The sequence below is a fragment of the Saccopteryx leptura genome, chromosome 3 (assembly GCF_036850995.1).
Source record: "Saccopteryx leptura isolate mSacLep1 chromosome 3, mSacLep1_pri_phased_curated, whole genome shotgun sequence".
Lineage (NCBI taxonomy): Eukaryota > Metazoa > Chordata > Mammalia > Chiroptera > Emballonuridae > Saccopteryx > Saccopteryx leptura.
Genome location: NC_089505.1, coordinates 40222169 through 40240401, shown reverse-complemented (window position 1 = coordinate 40240401; position 18233 = coordinate 40222169). Strand labels below are relative to the sequence as shown.

Sequence of the window (18233 nt, the reverse complement as noted above, 5' to 3'; positions counted from 1 at the left end):
TCCCAAAGCCACTGACTCATCCGAGGTTTCCTAGAACCAAAGGCTCCACCAGCCTTATTCACCTCTGTTCCCCATCGCCTTCTCTCTACATAAACTCTGCACAAACTGGCTTCTCCTTCAGCACTCTGCCATCTTGGCTGCCTCTTCTCTGCAATGCTGATGGCAGGATCTGAGTGAGAGAGCCCCCACTCTGCCTTATTTTATAGTGTATAAATTAAAGCCTTTAAGCCAATATACAAATAAGAAGGTCTCTGATACAAAGCCACTTATCTGAGACATAAATGGAATTCCTCATAAGAGTGCGCCACCCCACATTATGCAACAGTCAAGGGTATGGGGAAAAGCTTAGTTTTGAGAAGATCTTTGTATTAGGATGTTGAAAAGATCATAGTATGAAAAGGGTGGGAAAGACAGCTTACAGCCTGTCTCCCACACCCAATGCAAACTATAAGCGAGCAAATATATACATCATTTTTGCAAACTTATTTGACCTACAGTTCATAAAGGACAGACTTAGTTCAAGTATTTATTTATTTATTTATTTATTTATTTATTTATTTATTTATTTATTTATTTTTGCAAGAGATACAGAGAGAGGGACTGACAGGGACAGACTGAGGTAAGGGAGAGAGATGAGAAGCATCAATTTTTTGTTGTGGCACCTTAGTTGTTCATTGGCTGCTTTCTCATATATGCCTTGATGGTGCAGAGGGGGGCTATAATCAAGCCAGTGATCCTTTGCTCAAATCAGCAACACTGGGTTCAAGCCATTGACATTGGCCTTCAAGCCAGTGACCTTGGGTTTAATCCAATGACCCCCAATGTTCATGCTGGTGAGCCCAGGGTATTGAATCTGGGTCCTCTTTGTCCCACGTTGATGCTACATCCATTGTGCCACTGCCTAGTCAGGCTCAGTTCAAAGTTTTAAAATTAAAATTGGTGTCATAAGAACCACTGGGGAAATATTACACAGGTAAACTGAAGTAAGAAATAAGGAGATCTTTCTTAGAAAGGAAATGGTTTGAGCTCAGTGGTAACTAAACAAATATTTTAGGTGTTATAGACATAAATCCTTTATTTCTAATGTCTTTAAAGTGGAATTTGTGTATGCTTAAGTTTTTAGCATTTTTCCATGTATTATTGCGTTTTATAGATACACTAATGCTGTAAAATTGTAAGATAATGACTGTTATATCTTATTTGGCAGATTAGAAATGATTTGACCTAGAGTTTCTTTGATATCTCCTCTCCCTCTTTTTACTATGCCATGCTGTTTTCTTAACTAAATACACTTTCTTTTTCCTTTTAGAGAAGATTCAAAGTCATAGCCTACAATGCATACGAAATATAAAAGGTATATATTCTGGTCCCAATTCCCAATCTCCAGCTAAATATCTCAAACTGTAGAAAACACAGTAAAACAAAATGGGTCTTCCTCCCATTTAGCTTCATTAAACTGCTCATACAATCATCAAGGACTCCATATTATACATTCCAGTAATTATACTTCAGACTTAATCTCACTGTAAATTCCTGATAAATTTGACAACTTCTCAACTTCCTTCTCCTTGATAGCCTTTCCTCCCTGCTTTCTCTAAATTCTAAGTTTCTCTTTTTTTGCTTCTGTTCTTTTGTCTGCTGTTTTTCCATTTGCTTTTAAACTCCTTCAGGGTCTCTTTCTCCTCTCTCCAATCCTTAAATATTAGTGTTCTTCTGGTTTTCTTCCTCAGTTCTTGGCCTCTCCTTTGTCACACTCCTTTTGGCAGATGTCAGTAACTCGCATCATTTAAGCCAGCACATCTTTGCTGGGGACTTCCAAATCTACCATGATGCCTTCTCCCCTGGTGCCTGATAAACATATCTAAATGCATATTTTACAGGTATTTCTAATTCTAAATACTCTTCCCCATCCTACCCCAATTAGATTATAATCTCTAGGAGGGCAGGAACTTAACTGTGTTTACCAATGTGTTTTTGTACTTAGCATATTGCCAAGCATATAATTGCTCAAGAAAAATGTGTCTAAAATATCAAATATTTACATTATGGATATAGCTTCCTTTTTCTAAATGCCACTCTTAAAAACTCCAGTCACAGTATATGACACTACTGTTCACATACTATTCCAAGACAGAAACTAGGTAGTTAATCTGAATTTTTCTTATTTCCCCCTGTTGGTCAAATAAATTTGTAAATATAATATATATGCTTGCTCGCTTTGGGTGTGGGAGACAGGCTGTAAACTGGCAAAGTCCTTATAGCCTAAGGCTTAGTTTTAAGACTCAGCCTTTTCCTCCCATTTAATACTAAGGTCTTCTCAAAACTAAGCTTTTTCCCACACCCTTGACTGTGCATGATGTGGGGTGGTGCACTCTTATGAGCAGGGGTCCCCAAACTTTTTACAAAGGGGGTGTTGGGCAGATAAAATGTATTATGCTCACTTTGTTCAAGTGGCGCTCCCCACGTGGAGGCCGTTGCCCAGGTGATATTAATGTGTCTCTGTGGGCAGGCAGAATCCTTGTAGCCTGGGGCTTGGTTTTGGGATTAAGCCTTTCCCACCCTTTTTGTTGTGGGGTGCTACAATCCAATCATGCCTCAGAGAAGTGACTTTGTATTAGAGACTTCCCTATTTTGTATATTGGATTAAAGGTTTGGATTTCTACACTATAAAATAGGGGCAGAACGGGAGCTTGCCCTTTTGGTTCCTGAGATTATCATTAGAGGAGAGAGCAGAGAGAAGAGGGCAGAAAGAGACCATGTGGCCAGGAGAAGCAGCCAAGATGGCGGAGTGCTGAGTGAGATGCCAGTTTGTGCAGAGTTTGTATCTGGGATAAGGAAGGAGATGGGGAATTGAGGAGAATAAGGCTGGTGAGCTAGAAAGCTTTGATTCTAGGAAACTCGGATAAGTCAGTGTTGGGCAGATAAAATATATTATGCTCACTTTGTTAAAGATGGTGCCACTGCCCATGTGGAGGCCATTGCCCAGGTGATATTAATGTGTGTCTCTGTGGATCGTTGCAGCCTGGGGCTTGGTTTTGGGATTAAGCCTTTCCCACCCTTTTTGATGTGGGGTGGTACAATCCAATCATGCCTCAGAGAAGTGACTCTACTAGAGACTTCCCTATTTTGTATATTGGATTAGAGGTTGTGAAGCTACAATATAAAATGGGGGCAGAACAGAGTTTGGGGCTCTTGGTTCCTGAGATTATCATTAGAAGAGAGAGCAGAGGAGAGCAGAGAAAGGCCATGTGGAGTAGGCCAGGAGAAGCAGCCAAGATGGCAGAGTGCTGAGAGAGAAGCCAGTTTGGGCAGAGTTTGTATCTGGGATAAGGAAGGAGATGGGGAACTGAGGAGAATAAGGCTGGTGAGCTAGAAACCTTTGATTCTAGGAAACTCGGATAAGTCAGTGGCTTTGTGAGCACTGAATGTGACTGGGTTTTGGAGCCCAGTGTATGTTTTTACTTGCCCGCCGGGTGCAAGCTAGAATTAAAGACTATGGCCCACCAGCTTTTGGCTTTGTTATTTCTTTGCTGACTGTCCGAATCCAATGCGAACCTGCATGGGCCAGGCTGCTCTGATGGTGGCCCTCGCCGTGCCTCCTGGCTTTACAGTCAGTGGCTTTGTGAGCACTGAATGTGAGTGGGTTTTGGAGCCCAGTGTGTATTTTTACTTGCCCGCTGGGTGCAAGCTAGAATTAAAGAAAATGGCCTATCAGTTTTTGGCTCCATTGTTTCTTTACCGACTGTCCAAATCCAATGCGAACCTGCATGGACTGGGCTGCTGTGATAGTGGCAGCCCTGGCCGTGCCTCCTGGCTTTACAGGGGGCCAGTTCACTGTCCCTTAGACCATTGAAGGGCCGCTACATACAGTGCTCCTCTCACTGACCACCAGTGAAAGAGGTGCCCCTTCCAGAAGTGCAGCGGGTGCCAGATAAATGGCCTCAGGGGGCCGCATGCAGCCCACGAGCTGTCGTTTGGGGATGCCTGCTTATGAGGAATTCTATTTATGCCTCAGATAAGTGGCTTTGTATCAAAGACTTCCTTATTTGTATATTGGCTAAAGGCTTTAATTTTCTACACTATAAAATGAGGCAGACCAGGGGCTCTTGTTCTCTCGGTTCCTGCTAACAGCATTGTAGAGGCCTCCCTGATCCCTAGCCCTCTATGAAAAAAGCAGGTTTTCTGCTTTTCCCTTGGCTTCTCTTGTGGCTTGCTTGTTTTGATGAGACACCAATAAACAGAATGGCCCACCATCCTTTGACTCTGCCATTTCTTTACCATCTGCCCAAATTCAATGAGAACCTGTATGTGAATGGCTACAATGGTGGCCCCTGGCCATACATTCTCCCCCCCCCCCCCTCCCACGCCTAGGTTATAGTAATTTTACTTCCTAGATATTTCTGTAATGGCTCTCTTCCTTTTCTTCCTACTAATGTTCTATGAAGATCTTCTAATAACACTAGAGTCTGAGTGTAATGGTCTCATCCCACAGTGAAGGAATTTTCTAAAGCTATTGGCATCCTTTTTATTTTCAATATCTGTAGTTAGCCAAAATGAACAACTTGTAATTCTAATTTACGCTGTTATCTCATTTTGTTTTAAGACATTAATTGTTCCCAATTTCCTCAAGGAAAAGGACACAACCCTTACTCAAGAAGCCATGGTTTTCTGTTGCTGTTGCCCTCTAGCCTCACTTACCCCAATCCTCCGCTCACATGCCACACTGCAGTGAAGGTGAAATCCTTGTAGCTCCCAGTGTTCTTCACTGGTTCCCACACCCAGCTATGGCCTGTGCTTTCTCTCTGACTGAAATGCTATACCTTGGCTTTCTTCTTCACCTGGCTAATCTTTGCCCATTTTCTGAAACTACTCCTGTATTTTTTTCTGTGGGAATTTTCTCCTGAATCAAAAGCTGTAGAAATATAACTTTCTTCTGGGTTCGCAAAGCACATTCTGCATAGCTTTTCTTGTTTGTTTGATCTTTAATTACTTATTCTCTTTTTGCTGACATTAGCTTTTTATTGAATGATCTTTGCCTTGATACAATATGTTTCTTGAGACATTAAGTTTATTATTCTTATATTCCTAAAATTAAATATTTAATGTATAATAGGAATTCAATAAATACTTATTGAACTAAATTTAGCCATTGATTGCACCATAATTTAGTTAATAAAATTGAAATTTAATCATTTCAGCAATTTATAGAGGCCTTACATAGTCAATGTTTTCTGGTTAACTTAAGAATGTATATAAAGTATTTAAGTAGTGTGTATATGAGAGATAGAAAGAGAGACATAAAGTATATATTCTCTCCCTATTTGTCTATTCTGTAAAAAAATCCATAAAATAAAGTTTATATATATATATATATATATATTTCTCTTGAAGAATCCCTATGATAACTTTTAAATAGATATTGCAATGCATTTATTCTACATAATGACAGACATAAATTGAATAAAGTAAAAAAAAAAAGTTCCTTAAATACTATGGGCCAAAGATACTTAGTTGATTGATAGGTATGAGTACATACTGTTCATTTTTGGCTAAGTTATTTGAGTCAACAGATTAGCAAGCTGATGAAATATAAAGACATTTTATCTTTACTGTACATATTCTTCTTGCATAATATGGGTTTATTTCTTCCTTTTAAGCTCAAATGAATGCATAGATAAGCCCAGTCCCTGTCTGCTTATGTTGTTAGGAGAAAGGAATGGCTCTTTTCTCAGTAATTGCTGGGATGAACAAAGTCCAGAAATTACCCAATAAGTGAGAAAGTTCCAAACTAGTGCTTTGTAAGTGTGAAGACTTCACTATTAATTAGAAAGCAACCATTCAAAAATATATGTTCGACTTAAATTAGCCAAGTTGGTGGTAATAGAGAAGCTTGATATTTTTCTCTATTGAAGATAAGGACAGTATTAGATGTCTATGAATTCTACAATAGTACTTCTCAAATTTTAAAATGCATACTAATAACTTGGTGGTCTTTTTTTTTCTTTTTTTTTCTTTTTTTTTTCTTTTTTACAGAGACAGAGAGAGGGACAGACAGACAGAAACAAAGAGATGAGAAGCATCAATCATTAGTTTTTCATTGTGCATTGTGACACCTTAGTTGTTCATTGATTGCCTTCTCATATGTGCCTTGACCATGGGTCTTCAGCAAACTGAGTAACCCTTTGCTCAATCCAGCGACCTTGGATCCAAGCTGGTGAGCTTTTGCTCAAACCAGATGAGCCCGTGTTCAACATGGTGACCTCAGGGTCTCAAACGTGGGTCCTCAGCATCCAAGTCCGACAATCTATCTACTGCACCACCACCTGGTAAGGTTGGTGATCTTCTTAAATCCAAATACTAATTCAGCAATTCTTGGTAAGACATAAGATTTCGCATTTGTAACACACAACTGGTTGATGCTGATGTTGCTTTGTAGATCACACTTAGAATAACAAGGCTATTGATGATAACCTTTTATATTTTTTTCTTTTTTATAGCTCTTGAAAACACGTTAAAATATATTATATCACATGGTTCTCACAGTATACTTGTTAGAATAGCATGAAACATATTGATGGTGACTATTTTATAGATAGGTGACTATCTTCAGAACCTAAGTAATTTGCTGGAAATTGTTCCACATCTATTGTCCTAGAGCTCTTCCTTCTATACCAAACTGCTCCAATACTCTTTTATGTTAAAACTGACTCTGTATGTGTTGTACCTCAAAACCAAGATGCATGTCAAAAATAGATTTAAAAAATTACTATCTACCACTTTCTTTTTTATAAGAATAATTTTCTTGACCTGTTGTAGACATGGTGGCTTTTGAGAGATTTTTCAGTTTCAGAAATTAGAGAGGACTACACAGCTCACAGAAGATATAATATAGGAGCTGAGACACCAAGTTAGAAGAAAACCATTAACAAACATGGATATCACATGATATGCCGTAGGAAAAGATGTACAAGGAGACCAAGGCTGAAGAACTCATGGTGTGTGTTTATAGCTAATAAAAGGGTAGTTGAGAGAGTATATAGCCAAAATTGGATGAAAGTTAAATAGGTCATATGCTTTTCTTGTGGACCTAAAATAAAAGGGAAATATTCAAAAGACACCAAGTAGACAAAAAAAAATGCATAGAACTAATGATCTTTTAAATGTCTATAAAGGGAGGGGTGATGGTGGCCCATTAGACAAATGGGAGCCTAATGAAATATGTCAGGGCCAGTGAACCTCATATTGCTCCCCATAGATATACATTTAGAGTCTGACCAGGTGGTGGCACAATGAATAGAGCATTGGCCTGGGACACAGAGGACCCAAATTTTAAACCCTGAGGTAGCTGGCTTGAGTGCAAGCTCATAGACATGACCCCATAGTTGTTGGCTTGAGCCCAAAGGTTGCTGGCTTTAAGCCCAAGGTCGCTGGCTTGAGCCCAAGGTTGCTGGCTTAAGCAAAGGGACACTGACTTGGTTGGAGCTCCCTGATCAAGGCACATATGAGAAAGCAATCAATGAACAACTAAGGTGCACAATGAAGAATTGATGCTTCTCATCTCTCTCCCTTCCTGTCTGCTAGTGCCTATCTGTCCCTCTCTCTGTCGCTAAAAAAGGAAAAAAGAAAAGAAGAAAAAATGATATAGGCTTAGAGAAGATAACTAGCATGGGCTTACTGTGGATCTTTGAAGAGGATACAGAAACAAAGTGGTTGATTAGGTCAAGAGTTTGTATATTTATTTAGGCAGAAAATTAGGAGAACTGGAGCTGAGGTCTTAATAGGAGAGAGAGAGAAATAAAAAGAGGGAACAAATTTGAGAGAAACATACTTGGCACCTGCTTGGACGCTGGACTGTGAAAGAGAAAGAGAAGCTGTAAATGATTCAGAAGTGTAAGTCAATGTAACTGAATGGTGATCATGAATTCTATTTTTTGAGATAAGAAACAGAAGAAAAAGATGATGGAAGTGATGTTGAGTTCAATTTTAAACTAAATGGGGTGTGGGCAGAGTAATCATGTCAAGATATTGATTAGGCAGTTAGAAAAGCAGGTATAAAACTCTAAAGGATTTATTTATAAATATTAATCTTTAATAAATAAAAAATGAAATATTGCAGTATTACTTATAACTAATGTTCATTGCTTCCCAAAAAGAATACCTAGTTATTTTCCAATTACCTAATAAATGCATGTTCTATTTGTCATCATTTTCATTGTGGGGTTAAAAAAAAGGAATTGAGTGGCTAATAATATGCTACATCAAAAATAAATAATTCTTGTAATGTTGCTTCAGTAGTTAAAAACACAGTCATCTTTTGTTGTTGTTTTTATATTAACAGTGTGGATTTAGATGACTTAGTTTTGCCACAAATAATTTTTTTTTTTTTTTAGAAATAAGAGATGGTAAATATGGTCAATATTGCCCAAGGGTCAGCATAATATGACCAACAACAAAAAAAATCCCTAAAATCTGGCAACAGACATGTTAGTGGTCACCTTTGCACAAAAGAATTTAGCAGAAAATATTACTCAGCAGAAGCCTTCTATTATACATATACTCAGCTTTAATTTAATCTATCCTCTCATTATGCTCTTTTATCTCAGGGGAGATTTTTCTTCCTCATAATTAAGCTAATTCCCTTCTTCTATAGGGTGCATCCCAACACTTCTCATATTTTGGGCAGTTATCTCTTAATATCTCCCTGTGGATTTCTTGGTCTCCTCTCCTTAGAAAACTCCACCTATTACAGACATGAAAACAACAAATACCTCTAATTGGTTCTACCTGCTGGGATATAATATGTTGTCTCCTTTTAACAACAAACTCTTGGGAAAAAAAAATTCTGCTCTGTCTCCACTTATTACGAGTAAATGCTGTTGTTAATTTTTATAAACTGGTTTCTACTTCCACCACTTGAATGAAAATACTCTCCAAAAGGTCACAGAATGACAGGGTTTCATCAGACATAATGGCTTTTTCTCAGTCACTATGTCCCTTGACCGTTTTGAGATTTTGTTATTGCTGACTTTTTCACTTTTTCTTGAAAAAGTGTATCTGCCTTGAGATGCTGATAACATGGCATTTCCTGATCATCCAGGATTTTCCTTTTTTTTTTTTTTCTTGCCTTCTATTCAAAACCTCTAAACTCAGGTATACAAAACCTAATCTGAGGAGTCCAAGTGAGTGTTCCCAATTTCCAAGTGTCTCTGGAGTATCTCTATGTGGATGTCTCACCAACACCCATGATACCTGCATTCCTTTTGCAACGTCTACATTTGGTCACCTTCTCCATTCTCATGGTTGAGACCTTGGAGTTCTATATAGTTAATGTCATCAATATCTAGTCTTTTCCTGTGAAATTATAATTTTTGATGTAAAGACTCAATATGTCATTGTATTTATATTATGTATTTTTTCTTACAGTTTAAAATTGCTAATATTTCACACTATCATCCAAAAATGCATACTTTCAGATTATATAAAATCACTTAAAATAATTATTCACTAAAAATAAACACAAACAATTCCTTTTGATATATTAGCGGTACCTTTAAGAGAAGTAACGGTAATAATTCAGGTTAAGATTCAACATATACAGTGTGTCCATAAAGTCATGGTGTACTTTTGACCAGTCACAGGAAAGCAACAAAAGACAATAGAAATGTGAAGTCTGCACCAAATAAAAGGAAAACTCTCCCAGTTTCATACCCATTCAGTGCAGTTCGATGTGGGCTCATGCACAGATTTTTTTAGAGCTCCTTCGGTAGCTATCCCATATAGCCTCTACAGACTCGTCACTGACTGATGGCCTACCAGAACGGGGTTTCTCCACCAAACTGCCAGTTTCCTTCAACTGCTTATCCCACCGAGTAATGTTACTCCTATGTGGTGGCGCTTTGTTATAAACATGCCGATATTCACGTTGCACTTTGGTCACAGATTCTAATTTAGCGAGCCACAGAACACACTGAACTTTCCTCTGTACCATCCACATCTCGACTAGCATGGCCGTGGGCTGCTCCGCTGTATACATGGTGTTACGTCATCATCTGTACATGCGCACATGCTGCCACATCATCCTACAGAAACTGGGAGGCTTTTTCTTTTATTTGGTGCAGATTTCACATTTCTGTTGTCTTTTGTTGCTTTCCTGTGACTGGTCAAAAGTGCACCATGACTCTACGGATACACTGTACATAGAAAGGTGAAATAAGAATTACTTAACTCTAGGTTAAAATTTGTGCAAATGAGTATATGCAAACATTTTTAAGACCAATGCTATGAATTCTTACATGTGTATAATATCATTTTAACTATATACAGAGACAGAGATATAACCTTCTTTTACATATATTGCTATAGACATATAAATATCTTTATAAAAATATAACATATTTGAAATAGGGTTAGCCCTAGAAAGAGTGTAAATAATTATAATTTTTCTCAATAACTTTAGTCTTCTTTTTCTGCATTTTCTTTTTTTAATGATGTTTTTTCTTCTGAATTTTAACACAGGTCTTAAAAAGTACCCAGCTAATCTGAACTTCCTCTCCCACAAAACCTGTTGTGAGAAACACCTTTAAAAAATATTGCAATTTTCAAATTAATGAATAATAAGGCAAGAAATATCTTTTCCAAAATGTCTGTATATTTAATTAATAAAAATGAATATAGTTGTATAATTTAGGTTAAATTGTGTGAAACTACTGTTTTTGTGATAAAAATAGTTAAATTTAGGTGATTTCATAAGGTTCAATCAATCATAAGGATAAGTTTTAGGCATTTGTTATGATCGGGCTAGAAACTCTGAAATTCATATTTTTTCCTTAGCACTTTGTAAACTGTACTTAATTGTCCAGGAGATAAATACAGAGCAGCATATACTAAAAATTCCAGTGCTTTAGTGAATTTATCCCAAATTTGTTACCAGAAAACATAGAATCTATTCTCATTTTAGCCTATATGTGAGTTTATTGCTGACTACATTTAAAATACTTTTTCAAAATATTTTCGGCATCTCAAGGATTTACTCAGTCCTAATTATAAAATCAGCCTTGTTTATAACTTTGTAAAGCTTTCAAAGTGACCTTACCTGCTTTGGATGATTTCTCATCTTTTTTAGTTTCAAGTTCTGGGTATATACATACATACATACAAAGAAGGAAAAACAGTAAACATTCAATAAAAATAGTAGTAAGTAGTTTAACTGGAAGGTTTTATGGATTTTTCTCATCTTTTCTCGATTTCAATTTTAGTTACATAGTTTTATCAATATACAATGGAACATGTATTATTGGTAAATTATAAAGTAAATAAGCAAAAGAACTTTTGTTTTAAAATTCAGTTTCTTAAAATAGTTTCATACTAATCAAGGAATTTGGCATTTTTTCTTTAATAAGAGTCTGTTTCTTATGATTCATACATTATCTAAGTATTCTCAATAAAAAAATTAATAAGAACTGTTTAGGAGAAAAGTGTAATTTTTCCTAATCTGATCAATTTAAGCAATTTTCTGTTTTTAACTACATACACTTAATTCATGGAGCTCCACCTGGTGTTTCATTTAATAATTTCAAGCTGTTATAATTATTATTTCTATTAATATAGCTATAATTATTAATTTTATAAAATAAATTAGCTTAAATTAAGTATAATGATATAAACAATTAATAAAATTATATATTTTGTCTCTATTGTCTTACAGCAATAATTTTCACCTAGAAAATCTGTATTTTAACTAAATCTCATTATTGGATAAATATATTTTTTAATTTGAATTTATTAGGATAAACGTTGGTTCACAAAACCATAAAGGTTTCAAGTACACAACTCAACCAACCACCACTTCCCACCACATCATAAGCCCTTCACCCCTAGCAATGTTTCTTTCCTTCCCCACTTTTGGTCCACGCCCTTTGCCCACCTCTACCGAGCCCTCACACCCCTTCCCTCTGGTTATCACCACACTGTTAACTGTGTCTGTGCATTATGTATACATGTTTTCTTGAACATTCCCTTCCCCTTCTTTCATCCAATCCCTCCACCCTTCCCCTCAGACTACTGTACTGAAACACATAATTTTATAAGCTATTTAGATGATACTCATGACACCATCCCAACCAATGTGATAGTTGAAGGTATTTCCATGTTTTCTTAGTCCTTCTTCTTATTTAACAATATGCCTAGGCCTTATGGTTCTCTTTTAATATAACATCTTTTTTTGATTAATGAAAAGCTCTGGTACATTACAATTTTTATTTCCTTCAAATAGTAGAAAAACCAATCTCATGGTTGGGATAATTATTGAGTATAGACCGTGTGTCAGGGACAGTGCTAGCCAGCTTCATTTGGATTTTAGCCTAATAAAGCCTTGTTTTATGGAGTTACAATAAAAAAACTAATTTGTCTAATCACAGAATTTTATATAATAAAGAATAATACAGACATTCTCACCCTACTTCTTACAATGCTGGAATGTATACACTGTAAAAAGTGATATTAGTGCTATTATTGCACTTCAACACTCCCTGGCACACATTTTTTTTTTGTTGTTGTTATTGTTAATATGTTCACTTCACTGGGCAGAATATATGCTATTTTAAATGTTTTCTACATGCTTTAATGTTATATAAATTTTTTAAATTTAATTTTCAACATTTTTTGTTTATGCTTTGTACCCCTTTTTAGATTTTTTTAATTTTTTTAATTCATTTTAGAGAGGAGAGAGAAAGGGAGAGAGAGAGACAGAGGGAGAGAGAGAGGAGAGAGAGACAGAGAGAGAAGGTGGGAGGAGCTGGAAGCATCAACTCCCATATGTGCCTTGACCAGGCAAGCCCAGGGTTTCAAACCAGTGACCTCAGCATTTCCAGGTCGACGCTTTATCCACTGTGCCACCACAGGTCAGGACCTTTTTAGATTTTAGATTCCATAAGGGCAAGAACTATGTCCTGTTTACTACTCAACTATCAGCAATTGGTTAAATATCTGATATTGGTATATGATCATATACCAATAATGATGTCATTACTGGTATATGATCAGTAAATATTATTGAATAAATTAAGAAAATGGTAAATATAAAAAATCCAAATGCTATTTCTTGTATAACTGTAGTCCTAGAAGAAATTTATTTTATGTGTCTATAGTTGGAGATAAAAGTTCAATGTCATGGAATGGGATTGATAGATATTTCACTCATCAAGTAGGGGTAACTATTTGAAAGAGCCTTGTTTCTCACTCTACACATGGCTCTTTCTCTTGTCAATGATGTAATCTTGACATGAAATCATCTTAGTCCTAATGTTTGTAAAAAGATCTTTTTTTTTTTTTCAGAGAGAGAGAGTCAGAGAGAGGGATAGACAGGGACAGAAAGATAGGAAAGAAGAGATGAGAAGCATCAATTATTAGTTTTTCGTTGCTCATTGTGACACCTCGGCTGTTCATTGATTGCTTTCTCATATGTGCCTTGACCGCAGGCCTTCAGCAGACCGAGTAACCCCCTGCTCAAGCCAGCGACCTTGGGTCCAAGCTGGTGAGCTTTAGCTCAAACCAGGTGAGCCCACGCTCAAGCTGGTGACCTCAGGGTCTTGAACCTGGGTCGTCGGCATCCCAGTTCGATGCTCTATCCACTGCGCCACTGCTTGGTCAGGCTAAAAAGATCTTTTGAAAAAATAAAGTTGTGGAGAATATTTTTATTAGCCATAAATGCAATACAACCAGAAACAACACTTACCTTGTACCTAGAATTTTATATGATGCACAATTATGAACACACACTATCTAACATGCACGTGGTTGTAGATGCTCTCAATTTGATAAAATTATTGATCTTAGGTATTGTGCAAACACTAACAGGAGGATCTCACAAGTTGAGACTTCTTGAGAAGTGTGAAAAAGAGGCTTTTAAGTCATAATCTAGCTTTAAAAATTAAGCTCATTAAGTATTGTGACCTAGGGCATTACTTAAACCTTCAAGTCTTAATTTTGTCATTGCTAGAATGAAAAAAATAAATATTGTAAAATTTATGTGAGAATTATAAGTGATGTATGAAAAAACTTTGGTTATTTTTAAAATATGCTCATGAATTTAAATTGCATGATCTCTCGAGATAATTTTTTTTTTCTTACAGAATTAGAATATTACCCTTGACTATACAAAGCAGAAATTGACATGTAGGAAATTGTCAACAGATTTCTAAGGTAGATAGCATTTTTACTAAAGGTTGTTTAGTTTTTCAGTCACACAAGGCTCTTGGTTTTAATCATATAAAAATGATAATTCTCTTTATATAATTTGACAAATGTATACATACACACGCACACACGCATTTAGGAAACTAAGAGCAGCAGTTAATGCTGGAGATTGAGACCTAGAGGCCAGAAAGAGGGAATGAGACCTTTACTATTGACCCTCTATTACTGTTTAAAATTTTTTCACCATAAATAAATTGTTTAATAATAATTGTTTAGCAATAAAATATCTGGTTTAAACATTTGTTGCTTGAGGCCTTAAGTTTGGACTCCTCACACAAGCATTGCGGAAACATGGAATCCAAAAATCCTCCTCTGAGTTGCTGAGGCAGAGGGCCTGACATTTCATATGCAGCTCTGAATTTTCCGGGCTGTTGATTTTATCTAAAATGTAAATTACTGATAGGCCCAGGTAAGAGAGCTTTACTAATGATTTTTCAGTGTCATCAACTTCTGTGGACCATAAGTGGCAAAAAGCCTTTGTAGATTCCAGGCTTAGCAAAAGGCTAAGTTCTCCCCCCACACCACCTCCATATTGGCTATGATGCTGAATATTTGCACCCACTTCACTTGTTTGCTTAAGTTGCTGGAAGCAATTAACATGCCCGTCCTTTTACTCTTTGTTTAGATGTTAGTTGATTTTGCTTATGCATGGTAGGGGGATTCCTGTTTATGCCTTGGGAGAGTTCCTGTTTTTGCCTCTGTATCAAGGACTTTCTTGATTTGTATAGGGCTATATAATAAAGCAAACTGGGGCTATGGGGTGCTCGGATATTGCCATTAGCATTGAAGAGGCCTCCCATCCCATTCTGTTTTCTTAATGAGTCTGCTTTCTTAATTCAGCACCGTTCTCTCTTAAGACCCAGAGTTACAAACTGCGCTGGTCTGTGGCAAGTGGCGCTTGAACAGAGGACTTGAGTACGAGAAAACTAAACTGAAGGCAGGTGACGGAACTCCCCAAATGTCCACAGTGAGTAAAGAAAGTTTTTGGGGAAAGTATAGTCAAGAATAAAAAATTATGGGACAATTAGGGTCAAAAAACCTTTTTGTAAGAATAATTATGCAGCTAGAATGCTTTTGCGATATGTTCAAGACCTGTGCCCCTGGTTCCCGGAGGAGGGAATGGTTATTTCTGCTACAGGGAGCCAGTAGGTAAAGTTCTGAGAAGGCAGTGGTGTGAAGAGACTATGGTAGGAGGAATAAAAGTGGCAGTCTCTCTGGCAGCTGGTGCTGTACTTTGCGGCTTGGGGGCTGAGGAATGTATGACAGTGTGGCTGCCTCTGGTTCTCTCCGGCTGCTTAGTCTGCTACTCAGCTAAAGTTGAGGTAGGGGAGAAATCTCAGCGTAGTCAACCTGAACTGCCAGTTATAGCAACTATAGAATTTGAGAATGGATAGGAGACTCAGGTATTAGAAAAGTTACAGCTTTTCCTGTTATTGTCTGATTTTCTTTAATGTTTTAACTACAATCTTCTGAACTATCATTTTTTTTCTTTCTTATTCTTTTCCTGGAAAAAGGGTGAAGGGTGCGCCTGTTTGGATGTTGCTAAACAGAAATCTCATACAGCCGTCTTGAGATTTTTTGAGATAGATATCTGTTTAGTATTTATCCTTATTAAAATAGCCCTATGTAAGATCAAGCAGGCCACATTCTAATCTCTAAAATCCCAGGTTTCACTCTTAATTTGTGTGATTGTATGTGAAGAGTTTGTTAAATATCTAAATGTGTCTGTTTTTGAGGCCTGAATTGAGTTTTTGCATGCAAAGATTAGAAATGCTGGCTCTAATATTGAAAAAATATTATGATTTTAGAACTTGTAAGGTATGCTCATTTAAATTTAAATAGAATAGAATGTAGATCCTTAAGACTTACTAATTTGGTTAGTGCATTGTGAAGTGTGTTCAGAGTTAGGAGCCAAATAGCAATTCAAGTATTAGGATTAATCAAAGTTATATGTTATACTTGTGCTTTGGTGCATAAATTGTCTTGTTTATGTGTAAGGCTATACTAAGGTAGGTAAAACAAAGGAATTGAGCAAAATTAAGCAAGGACCTAATAAGTCATTTCAAGAATTTGTCTCAAGCTGCTCCAGGCTGTTAAAAGAATAGTATAAGAATGCTAATTCTGCTTCTCAGGCCACATCCTGCAAAAGGGGCCCCAAGGAAATCGAGAATTAACCTCCTCTGATTTTGCCTATTAGAGTCAAAAGATAGGTCAGGAACATCCTGAAATGAAACTAACAATACAAGGGCATAAATTTAAAGGACTTTTAGATACTGGGCTGATGTATTTGTTATTGCTAAGTTACATTTGGCCTCCTTCCTGATCCACTCATGCAGCAGCTACAGAATTACAAGGTATAGGGCAGAGTAAATCCCCACAACAAAGCTCTAGTTTTTTACAATGGGAAGATAAAGAAAGTCATTCTGGACTTTTTCAGCCTTATGTGCTCCCTGGTTGCCAGTTAATTGTGGGGTAGAGATGTTTTGAAAAAAATGGGAGCGTTGCTTGTCAGTCCTAATAGTTTAGTCAATACTCAAGTGCTTAATCAGGAATTTTTGCCCACTAAGGGACTAGGAAAAGAACAGTGGGGAATTCTTACCCCCATAGAAGTGGCACCCAATACCAGAAGGTATGAATTAGGATATCAAAATTTAGCATAAGGGCCTTGGTAGCTCCTGCTACCCCAATAATGCATTGTGCAGATCCACTTACTTGGAAATCAGATAATCCTGTATGGGTAGACCAATGGCCCCTTTCTCAGGAGAAACTTAGGGCAGCTGCTCAATTGGTACAAGAGCAGTTATAGCTTGGACACATTGAACCATGTAATAGCCCATGAAATAATAACCTATATTTGTTATTAAAAAGAAATCAGGAAACTGGAGGCTATTACAAGATTTGAGAACAATAAATAAGACTATGGAAATTATGAGTCCTCTCCAGCTAGGACTCCCTTCTCTTACTGCCATTCCATGGAATTTTCACCTTGTAATTATTGACTTGAAGGATTGCTCTTTTACTATTTCTTTAAGCCATCATGATTGCAAGCATTTTGCATTCAGTGTTCCTTCACTTAATTTCCAGGTTCCAATTCCAATGGAATGATACCAGTGGAGAGTTTTCCTCAAGGTATGGCTAACAGTCCTACCTTGTGCCAAAAGTATGTTGCTCATATAGATTAAAGACTATATAGTAAGCCACTTTATTATTGATTTATTTGTTTGTTTGTTTGTTTGTTTATTAAGTGAAAGTCAGGGATGTAGAAAGACAGACTCCTTCATGCATCCCAAAGGAGATCCACACAGCAAACCCCTTAATGGGTGATGCTCTGCCCATCTGGAGCTGCTGGCAACTGAGCTATTTTAGTGCCTGAGGTGAGGCCATAGACCCATTCTCAGTGCCCAGGCCCAATTTTGCTCAAACCATTCAAGCCATGACTGCGAGATGGTGGGGGAGAAGGAAAGAGAAAGAGAGAGAAGAGGGAGGGGTGGAGAAGCAGATGGTCGCTTTTCCTGTGTGCCCTGACCAGGAATCAAACCTGGGACTGCCACATGCCAGGCCACGCTCTACCTCTGAGCTAACCTGCCAGGGCCAGTAAGCCACTTTCTATAACTTATAGGTCAGTTGTATTTACTTAGGTTATATTACTTAGACACACTACTAGCAGAGTCAAGATTATGATTAACATGTATAATATGGCCACTAAGATTTCTATTCATTTCAGCCAGTCATTAAGTCATAAATCATATAAATTAGTTTTCTAAATTAAGATGGTTAAACTAATGTAAAATATAATGAACAAATTAAACTACAAACAAAATAGAAACAGACTCATAGATACAAAGAATAGACTGATAGCTGTCAGAGGAGGTGGGCTTTAGGGGTCTGGATGAAAAAAAAGTGAAAGGATTACACAAATTTAAAAAACCTCACAAACACAGACAACAGAATGAGGATTACAATCAGGAGAGGTGGGTGGA

General features: G+C 37.1%; 1 protein-coding gene across 15 annotated transcripts in view; it reads right to left on the bottom strand.

Moving 5' to 3' along the window:
* TRDN (triadin) overlaps positions 1 to 18233 on the bottom strand; it is a 415240-nt gene that overhangs the window by 56151 nt on the left and 340856 nt on the right. For 12 of the 15 annotated variants that reach the window (XR_010750049.1, XM_066373320.1, XM_066373321.1 and 9 more), the window contains one exon: positions 11093 to 11131. The exons of the other annotated variants lie outside the window; for them this stretch is intronic. Coding sequence is in view for 11 of the 12 variants with exons in the window: in XM_066373320.1 (XP_066229417.1) it covers positions 11093 to 11131 (39 nt within the window). In the remaining variant the exon portion in view is untranslated. The remainder of the gene's footprint in view (positions 1 to 11092; positions 11132 to 18233) is intronic. 15 annotated transcript variants of the gene reach the window in all.